Below are 10,742 nucleotides of genomic sequence, written 5' to 3'. Positions count from 1 at the left end.
GTGTACACACATATCTACAATCTGTATTGAAGATAAATTAATATTGGATCTCCATAAAGCATGTGTTAATTTATAAACAAACAAACAAAATGTATTATTAATATTCTTTAATATTAATTGTATATTATTTGTGAGCAAATAATACAACATATTATCAGACATCACATATAGCAAATGAACTCACCGTCATATTGAATGAAGCTCTTTGTTTCCTTCAAATTATTTGCTGAGCCTGAAAGATATTATGCAATGCTTGTTTGTTACTTAATGGTTGCGACTTATGAGAGATATATATACATGAAACAGAGAAGTGATGCCATGCCACGATGACGCGGTAAGGGTTTCTTAGCACAAAGGAGAATCAAACCAAGCCAAACAAGTCGGTCGTGAAAATAATTTAATTTCGGCTGGGTTTCTTCTAAGAAAATGCGACAGAAAGTACGCAGAAACAGAGAGGTTTCTCCTCTCCATTTATAAAAACTGGAGACTTGGAAGAATTTGCACACCTTATTATTGGAAGTTAGAATCAAGCAAGGACCGATCTCTCCGGTAGTACATGACTTGAGATAATGTAAACCGAAAGGCAGGAAGACACATCGGGAAAGGTAAAATCATGTATAGAAATGGTCTACTAGTTATCTGTAATTAAAAGTTCAATCAAGCCTACTACAGCAGTGACTTGCCAAACAATTTGAAACCTAGACCGCGTCCAACTGGATCTTCGTTGGGAGTTGGGAAAAATAGCAGATTAGCAGCTGACCAGCTGTGCCTTGGCGTTGATGAGAAAACAGTGTGGACTGTGGACCACTCACACGTCTGTTAATCAAAATGCTTACTCTGATGCTGCCACGTGGCATGGAGAATGGTCCAGAAATTTTGCATTAGATTTTTCTCCCTCTCATCTAATGGCGTACAAATTTGTTGAAGGAAAAAAAAATTGTGACATTATTGCAGACATTTTTATTTTTATTCATTTTATAATATATTTTATAAAAAAATAAATAAACTTTTGAGTTTTATTTTTTAAATACTCAAGTTGCACAATTTTCCTACGTCGACTTGGAATTAAGCCCCAAATTGCAGGAAAATCATGTGACTTGAAATAAAACTATTTCATTTACAATTTAAGTCAGTTTCAACTCGAGTTAGTTAACTTGTTTAATAAATTAACTGAGTTTGAACATATCTCAACTCACTCATTAATAACTCGAGTTACACAAAAGTTTCTTCACAATAAATCATATGTCCTTCTAAATAACTCCTTAAGTTGTTGTTTGGATTATTTGTTTTGTTAGATGTCTTGTTAATTATATTTGAATTGTTTGTTTTTATATAAACTCTTACTAAGTTATTTGAATTGTTTATATTTAGTTAAATTCTTATTAATATATAACTATAACAAAGAAAATTGACTGGCCAAATAAGTTGTGAGCCAACTCGAGTTAGCTTTACAGCTTGTTATTATCATTCCAACTCGAGTTGACTCGCTCATTAACTAAATGAGCTGAGCATAAGTTGGAGGTAACTCGCTCAAGCTTGACTCATTTACAGCCCTAGGGGTAACGTGCATTTTATCTCGAATTAGATTGAATTGAATTTTAATCTGATGATCCAGATCCAAACTCAAAATTTGAGTTATTTTGGGGTAGGGATGTAAATAGTTGGATACGGATCGGGTAGTGATCAAACCGTATTCATATTCTTATAATTTTTCGGATACGAATATGGATAGTTTTGAATACAGATACAGATCGGATATTAAACAGAAATAAATAAGAATTAGATATCGGACGGATACAAATATGGACACAAATATAATTCGGATAATTAAAAACAATGTTGGTAATATAAAATGTTTCGTCACAAGAAAAATGTAATTCATTGAAGAAAGTTAGAACTGAAGCAAATATCGGAGCAGTTAACTTAAATATTATGAAATAATGTAATTCATTGCTCTTAAGCAATTATCGGAGCAGCTAAAAATAGGATCTCCGGCCCAGGCCCAGATAACACCTTCCTAAGCGAAACGGTACAAATTGGGCCTATTCGGATGTTCCGGTAACGTAAGAATATTGGATAAGGATAATTATCCGAATCCGGAATCGTATCCAAAACCGTATCTGTTAAGAAAATAATTTGGATCCGGATCCGAATTCGATAATATCTGTATCCAATTATCAGAATTCACTAATTTTCGGATTCAGATCCGGATAATATCCAATCCGTTTACATCCATACTTTGGGGGATCCGAACTCCTTGCTGGCCATGTTAATTGAAAAACAATAAAGAGGACAAAGTTACATTATCCATATCTTCAGAGCTAACATAATGTTTATGTTTGGATTACGGCCGTTCGATCAGAATCAGAATTAATCAGATCTGAGATAGTACGCACGGAGCTACTTTATTACTCCACAGATTCTAATTGGACCGTCCAGATCCAAACAGAAATATTATATATTTCTTACCTGCCTTTTATTTTGAGAAAATTTTAAATTGCGAATTAGATTGCTCAAATAGAATTTAAAAAAAAAAAAAATAGAACTGTTTTTAAAATTTTAACGGAACAAGTACTATACGTGGAGAAACTACTAGGGATCGGTGGAGATAAAAAAAAAAAAACTATTTCTCCACCGATTTCTAGGATGGGTAGAGTAAAATACTTCACATTTATCTAAACTCAGCATTATTGGTGGTCCAAAAATGATTCCACCAATCCGATCGGTGGAGAAAATAATTTTTTTTTCTATGATCGGTGGAGGCTTTTTTTATAACTTTATCATAAACCGTGTTTGTTCCGTTAAAAAGATTAAAAACAGTTTTATTTAAAAAAAAATCCTCAAATAGCACAATGTGGAGTAAATTTTCCACGACCATCCGATCTAAAACGAATGCTTCTGATCTACTGCCTGACAGACTTAGACCAGATTGATCGTGATTCCAAAATATCCCATTCCCACTCGCAAAGGACTCGACAATGAACAGTAATCGGGATTCAAGTGGATTATAAATGATAGTTCAATGAGCATCGGACAAATTTAATCCAATGTCCGATATAACCGTTCGATATGTCTTTTGATTCGTGCGAAATTTTAGATGAATTTTATAAACGAGTTTTAATCCTGATCTAACGGCCAGAACGACCATCGGACCGAATTTGTCCGATTTTTATCAGATATCTCAGATCTCTATTCGAGTGGCTCCTTTTATCGCGGCATCTCTTCTTCTCTTTTCCTCCCTTGTCTCACTGCTCCTTCGCTCGTTCCTTTCTTCTTCCCAATTCCTTCTACCAGGCTCAGTACAACTGCCAAGCGAGACAATGCAAACGACAACAGCCCTCCTCAGCCTCCCCACTTCGGCCTACCATCTCCGCCGCCGTTCCTTCGCCGTGCGCTGCTCCGACGAGGCGGCGCCCCTGGAGGATCCGCCTATCCTCGGCACCAAGATCGTGCTGCCGAGGAAGAAGCCTCTCAAGTGGTCTACTGGTACGGCTCCCGGTGAGTACGGTGGTCCCCCCACTACTTCTGGCCTCAGGAGGTACTCCACTTTACTTGTTCTAAGTTTTCCTGATAATTTCTATCAACGCCTGGATGGGTAAATCGAGCTAAGTACTATTGGTAATTTGGTATTGGATGCCTATATGATAATATGAGAAATTTCTTATTGTAGAAGGGCCTATGTGATATTTTGGTGTTTTTTAGATGAGATATGGAGTTGTGACAAATAATAGTACTATTTTATAATCATCATTTCTCAATCATAGATATTGGGGTGGTGGGGACGAGGATCCAGTGAGTAACACAGATGACTTTATCTGGAACAAGGACTTTGTGCCTCGTATGAAACGGTTGATTGACAATGAGCCTGCTGAGCCGATTTCTTTTAAAATTAAGGTACCTACTTACCCCTTACATGTAATCTACTGAAATTAGCTTAAATATGCAGTTATTTTTCAGGTTTATATGATTGTAAGGATGGTAGACTTAACAGTAATGGTTTATTGGTCAATTATGCTGTTTGTGTAACTTTTGCACAAATGGGTCTAATGCAAAATGGAACAAAGTCAATAATACATTAAATGAGTCTCACTCTAATATTTTTGTTTTGCAGGAGGAGCCAAGTGGGGGATTTCTTAGCTTTAACCGTGCCTGGAGTCTTGACAGGTGTCTCTCTCAACCCAACCCTCTATCCCAAAATATAATATTTCTTCCAAACAAACACCTAGAAATTAATTTGAGGCAATTTACAGTGTAGACATTGATCTGAGTAAAGAATTGCAACCGCCACCAAAGCCAGTTTTAGAATATCAAGTCGAGGCCGCTAGACGTGGCGTCTCTAACGTAGAAGTGAGATCCTTTTCTTTTAGCTGTAAATTTTCTCAGTTAATTATATCTCATTACAGTATATTCACTTCTACATAGCTGCAAGTAAAAAAAAATAAACTTTTTTCTTTGATCTGGTATCATTATATCTATGTTAAATTACTATGGTGTAGGCATCCAATGGATCTTCTTCACCGAGATGGAGATTGGCACCTACGAAGAGAGAGCAAAATAAGTGGGACCGTGAAACCAAGGCAGCAATAGGCGGCACAGTAAGTCAAATTTCGAAACCTTTGAGTTCATGCACTCCATTGTCTTAGTTACTAGCTAATATGTTGGGTAAGATTTTGGTACTGACATGTACTGTTTCAAATTTTAGAGGGTACTGGTTGCATACTAATAGACCCCAGTGTTATACTCTTTTTCTTTTGTATCTGTTCCTCTTAGCTTAGTGCATACAGATTTTATATTTGCATGTGACATAATTTTTACCCTTTTTGTGCATTTCACAGTGAGGTTAAATTGGAATTCAGATTCAACTTCAATTTTTTTAGGATGTAATTTTGAGAGAGTCAAGGCAGAGGAAAGGAGATCCGAAGGTTATGGCTGCCCAGTCCATGCAACAGTATAATAAGGTAGTACTCTTAATGGTTCTTTTAGTATTTGAAATCACTGTCATCCGGTGGAACTAGACATGTAGATTCAAAGAAAATGAAATGCTAAGGGTCTCCGTACTTGTAATTGCACTCCTATCCTCATAGGTTTCAGGTTTCAATTCAAAAGGAATTTTGAAAAAGAATATTGACACTTGTATTATGTACTTTTTTACAAAAGATTTTTATTATAAACTAAGATTTTTACCAACAAAATTGGGAAGAGTTCAAAATAAAAAGTAACTTTTAATTAAAAAGATTTTTTTCCCTAGATATGTGCGGACCAATGGTAGTCATGTATAGTGGATAAGAATTATTTCGACAGTCTGCTCTCCATTTTGGATTTATCTACTTATGGGAGCCAAAAAGGAAGGCTGAGATTTTTAAGGTCATTTACTCTATTGGTTTTTCCCTTTATAATTTGAACCAATTAATGAATTAGTAATGTCCTGTACCATTTGAATCAAGGATCTTTTCCTTCGTTCTATCATTCAACCAAGGTGTTAGATATATGACTTTTGTTTTTGTTTTTTGTACAGTTGAAAGAGAAGCTGCAGACACTAACACTAGGTTTAGGTGGTATAGGTGCAGTCTCAGCCTATTTCTCGTACTCACCTGAGATTGCTGCCAGGTCTGCATCTAATCACCATTACCTGGAGTTATTAATTCAATTATAGTATATTCCGTTCATAATTTTAGTGTTACAAATTAGTCCTGTCTTTTTTATTTAAATATTCCTTCAAATTGGTTGCTTGATTATTTTGCTCTCATTTTATACCTTTATAATATCAATGAATCTTCACTTATCTAGAATCTTATCATGGACATCTTTGACCAAGTTTGGCTTCATTCAAATAGTTGCAAATTAGTTCAACCATATTTATTTGAGCATTTTGACTCAAATTATGCCCAATGGAGCAGTTTTCCTTGATAGAATTAGTAATTGAATTCATACTTAATTTATATTATTTTGGTGATACATATAAGCAAGCTTTTGTATATGCTTTTGTTTCTACTTTATTCTCTTGGTATTTCCATCAAAAAAGGATCTAAAGTTATGATAAATTATTCAGTTTCTGTGCAGGGTTTGCTGGTTCATTGGTATACATACGTATGCTTGGAAGAACTGTTGATTCCATGGCAAGCAGTTCTGGGCTTATGAGGTATGTACATTTAATTCTGTCAATTATTTTCCAAGTAGATTGATTCAATAACTTATGTTTTGATTAAGTATGTTTTCTCACATAGCCCATGCATATGATAAACAAAATGGTGATCTGCACAAAAAAATAATGTCTACCAGCAATTGCAAATCTCATATTTTGTATCACTGATCTGAGGCATCAAAATTGACAATATGGATGCATAAAAGTGTTGTTTTGCGGCCTACAATACTATTGACTTATTGTGAACTATATCTTTTCTCTATATATTGTAAGATTTGCTTGCCAAACGGTGCTAGAATTTGTCCTTTTTTTTGTTAATAAAAGAAATGTGTCTGTTATTTTTTCCATATTCAAAGTTCTCGGTGTCTTTCAGGGGTGCTGTTGGACAGCCGAGGCTTCTTGTTCCTGTTGCGCTAGTGATGATATTTAATAGATGGAATGAGTAAGTTTTATTTCATGTATCTATACATTTGAGGCCAAGTATGTTGTGCCGACATGCTTGTAATTGGTACATGACTGAACTGCAACACCATAGGATGTAAAGTAAAGCATGAGAAAGGAAAGCAATGAATACAGTTACAGAATGAGTAAGGCCGGGAGGCTCTGGTAACGAACAAATGAATTTATAGTAGATAAGATTTTTTGATGGATGGTCAGTTAGAAACTTGTGCGGTTGTGCCCATTCATCAATTATATCTTTTCTTGTTTACTAATCTATAATAAATTATGATGCAGGATTTTGGTTCCACAATACGGCCTCATGCACTTGGAGCTGATACCTATGCTTGTCGGCTTCTTCACATACAAAGTTTCCACTTTTATCCAAGCAATTGAGGCTGCAGTGTCTGTATATGAAAATCCTGACGATTGAATATCTGTTGAAGATTTCTGCAAAAACCGGGAGACACTATCCGCATGTGTCAGTTGAGAGTTGAGATTGGTTTGTGTTTATTTAATCTTATTAATGAATATACCACTGGTACGTCCTAGCAGGAGTATATAGACATGCTACCAGTGCTGCATGGCATACCAGACACTGCAAGTCCGGCTACCGTGACATTGGTGGTATCTCAGTCTAATACCACCAATTCCAAATCCTATCAAATCAACTTGTAACAACGAATTCAAACTGTTCAAAGCAATCTACTTCATGTGGTTCATTTACATGCAAAATTTATAATTTTTTGAATTTATTTAGTATCTAGTCAGGCGGTCCAATGTGAGAGTTTTTTAAGTTAATTTTAATGCATTTATTTTTCATTATTTTTTGACTGCTTGACTGGGTACTAAAATAATTCGAAAAATTATAAATTTTGTATGTAAACACATAACTCATAAAGTATATCGGTTTAAACGGTTTGAAATTGTTCGTTTGAAATCTATCCAAGAAGTTTGAAGTTGGTGGCATATACCACCATTTTTTCATGTCCCAATTTTTAAGCAATAAAGCAAGTTCATTCTATATCTAACTACAGCTGCCTTGACTAATATCTCAACAAAATTTTGTCCATAATACATGACAAGAAGCTAATGTGAAAAGGGTTTTCATGTTAAAGCAGCAAATAACATATCTTGCACGTATCGATTTCTCTTTCCAAAATCTCTCAATTTATGTTTTAAAAAAATTGCAGGATAACTTGGGGGTCTAGTTTTAACAAATTGGGATTCTTCCTGGCTGCTTCAATTTCATCAAAGTAGTTTGAGGCAGGAAGCAAGTTATCTGCATTTAATTTCAATAAGATCCAGGGTGAAATAGTCAATTGGATTATAAAATGATTACAAAATTTAAATGTATAAAAGAGAGAGAATGTATATACACTTAGAAAATGTAATGAACTTCCATCCTACTTGTAGTTTGTTTACAAAGCTACTAGCTGAATAATAGAAAAATTAAATAAAAATAAAATTGAACTCTTTTATATCTAAATATCTACATTTCATTTTTTTTTTAAAGCTTGACTGTATCAGCCAATTGTATACCTTTTGCAGGATTTTTTTTTTTTTTAAATAGAACCATATTTAATATTTTTAATGAAACAAGCACCATTAATTTGAATTTTACAAAAAAAAAAAACAATTCCACGAAGATGTTTGCTCCACTGATTTGTTGGATCAGTAGAGCCATTTTATTACACCCATATATACAATATGATCACAGAAATCAATAGTAAATAGCCCCATCAATATCAATGATGCTTGTTCTGTTAAAATATTTAAAATTAGTACTATTTTAAAAAAAAAATCCCTTCTACATCTCCTTTTGGAAAAAAAAATAAAAAATGAACCTCGACAGGCGGCCAAGTATAATTGGATATCTATCTCTGTTCAGAAACTATTTTTTTTTCAGAAATATATAAAAAAATTTGTTGGAAAGGAGAAAGATGATAGAATTGATTGGATTTCTAGAGTTTTGTATGCATATTATAATCTTTAGCCACAAAAAATACTGAATTTGCATACAAATTTTAAGAAATCGAATTAATGTTTTAGTTCTTTCTAGTGCATTGAAAAATAAATTCTCCTTTATAATTATGTAAAAAATATTTAATACATTTTTAAATATAAAGAATTATGCTTCTGCTCTCTCTCATCTCTACCTTATTTTTTTAGAGAGTGTTATAGAGAGCCCTCAATAAAGAATTTTTTGTCTATAGGAAATATTTAAAAAAAAAAATAGAAAGAGTACTAATAAAGTTTCATGGGTAAAAAGATGGGTAGGAGTTTCATCGATCCAAAAGTTAAAATCGGTCCTAATCCTACCAATTCTAATCCAATTGTTCTTTTTTTCTTTTTATTTTCTCTGTTAAAATATAAATAGTTTTTAAAAAAATAGATAAAGTATCTTAAAATTTAGATATACCATGAATACATCTATTTTTGTAATAACTTATTATATTTTAACAGAGCAAAAAAACAACTGGATTAGAATTGGTGGGATTAATGCCGATTTTAACATTGATTTTTTTTAATCGGTGAGATTAATTCCAATCTTTCTATCAATAAAAAAATCACTAATACTCTTTCTATTTTTCTCTCTTATTTTTTATTATTTACTATAGAAAAAAATTCTCACCTCTTTATAGCACTCCCTTATTTTTAAAGTCTTAAAACGAAAAAATTCGGCTCTCTCATCTCGACATTAATTATTCTTACAAAAAAAGAAATGTCTTAAAAGCGGCTACCTATTTAATTATGATTATATATATATAAGTCTACATCTCTCTCTCTTTCTTTCCATTTTTTTCCTTTTCATTTTTAAGACTCCTTGCACGTGCATATAAATTATAACAGATATTTTTATTGGAATTTGGAAATCTATCTACAAGCTAATAAGCTATAGATTTTTTTTTTTCATGGTATTAAACTTTTTTCATGACTAATTATAATCTTAATGCTCCGTATCATGTAAATAGTAAACTGACGTGTGTTTTTAGCAGTGTAGTAATATTTGATCTATTGTCAAATATATGGTCGAACATTCCTATTCGGTTGTAATTCGAATATAAAATTTATATTTGGTTCGAATATACAATTTAGAGCATATTACCTGTTTAGAGTTTATTAACAGTGATATAAATATCATTTTCGAGTATATTAATAGTGATAAAAATACCGATTTAGAGTATTAACAGTGATTTATATCAGTGTTGTAAAAAATGTCCGTTTTGATTAATCGGCCGATTAGTCGTTGACGGTGATTAAACCGTCATAGATTTTTCTGACAAATCAGTCGATTATTCTCAATTGTTGTCAATTATTTTCGATTAATCGCTTGGCGGTACTCTATTCGTCTGACGACCACATACCGTTATTTACAACACTGACTTACCACATATTATCGTATACTTGTTTTTATATGTATGAATTCTTATTTAAAATCCACATATATAAGTTTGTATATGCACATACCGTATATCCGGTAAGTAGTGACTTTCTGCATACCGCATATAAATTGAATATTAAACACTGAATTTTAGTGTGACAATAATAAATTGTCGTTAGCAAACCAGAAAAAAAAAAAATATATATATATATTATAGGCAACAGGATGGTTAAAGTGTGAAGAGAAGTTAGCTATAAAAATCTATAAAAATCAGATTGCTTATAGAATAAGCAAGTTTTGTGATGAATATATATTTTTAATTGTGAAAGTTTGGAAGCTCTATTTGTACGTAATACAACTCGGCAGCCTAATAAGGACAAGACACAATTTGAGCTGCCATTAAATTGCACGTTACTTGAAGCACGAGTTTCCATTAGAAATTTCCCTACACATTTTGACAAAAAATTCTGTGCAGTAGACAGCTATTTCGGACTCTTACGGGATTTTCAAGTCATAAGTCATAACATACATGAATTTACGAAAAAAATTTATAAACCAAAAATAAATAAAGAAATTTTATGAAACCAGCATAATAATTATTTTTTTACAAAAATCATAAGAACTGAAATGTCATTTCGATAAAAAATTTTCTTTTTTCAGAACTAAAATGGCAATTTGGTTCCAGGTATTTTTATAATTTTTCAACGTATTTTTTCTTAAAATATGTGAAAATGACTCAGACCGAATTGCCATTTCGGTTCCAGAAAAATAATAATG

General features: G+C 32.8%; 1 protein-coding gene across 4 annotated transcripts; it reads left to right on the top strand.

Annotated features, from left to right (window-relative positions):
- Positions 1-3,129: 3,129 nt before the first annotated feature.
- LOC144562757 (ATP synthase protein I-like protein) lies at positions 3,130-8,057 on the top strand. 4 transcript variants are annotated; one of them, XR_013514200.1, is made up of 11 exons: positions 3,229-3,538; positions 3,765-3,894; positions 4,112-4,164; positions 4,251-4,347; positions 4,497-4,595; positions 4,878-4,958; positions 5,516-5,607; positions 6,050-6,139; positions 6,516-6,584; positions 6,878-7,072; positions 7,774-8,057. XR_013514200.1 is itself a non-coding variant. In XM_078312011.1 (10 exons), exons 1-10 carry the CDS (start codon positions 3,321-3,323, stop codon positions 7,011-7,013), a joined length of 1,065 nt encoding a protein of 354 aa, XP_078168137.1. In that variant the 5' UTR covers positions 3,130-3,320; the 3' UTR covers positions 7,014-7,315. The 4 variants fall into 4 exon arrangements, 2 of the variants coding, with proteins under 2 accessions (XP_078168137.1, XP_078168136.1); XR_013514199.1 differs by having other exon boundaries at positions 6,878-7,082; XM_078312011.1 differs by lacking the exon at positions 7,774-8,057 and having other exon boundaries at positions 3,130-3,538; positions 6,878-7,315.
- The last annotated feature ends 2,685 nt before the right edge of the window (positions 8,058-10,742 follow it).

This window comes from Carex rostrata, chromosome 12, assembly GCF_964058835.1.
Source record: "Carex rostrata chromosome 12, lpCarRost1.2, whole genome shotgun sequence".
In the NCBI taxonomy this organism is placed as follows: domain Eukaryota; kingdom Viridiplantae; phylum Streptophyta; class Magnoliopsida; order Poales; family Cyperaceae; genus Carex; species Carex rostrata.
The sequence above is the reverse complement of the archived record's forward strand: the minus strand, read 5'-3'. Positions and strand labels throughout refer to the sequence as shown.

What these genes read in the sequence shown, in the direction of transcription:
- LOC144562757 (XM_078312011.1), top strand. Translation starts at nt 3,321, where the DNA reads ATGCAAACGACAACAGCCCTCCTCAGCCTCCCCACTTCGGCCTACCAT. An exon ending in GTGGCGTCTCTAACGTAGAA is followed by an intron (nt 4,348 to 4,496) that starts GTGAGATCCTTT and finishes ACTATGGTGTAG; the next exon opens with GCATCCAATGGATCTTCTTC. An exon ending in AGCAGTTCTGGGCTTATGAG is followed by an intron (nt 6,140 to 6,515) that starts GTATGTACATTT and finishes GGTGTCTTTCAG; the next exon opens with GGGTGCTGTTGGACAGCCGA.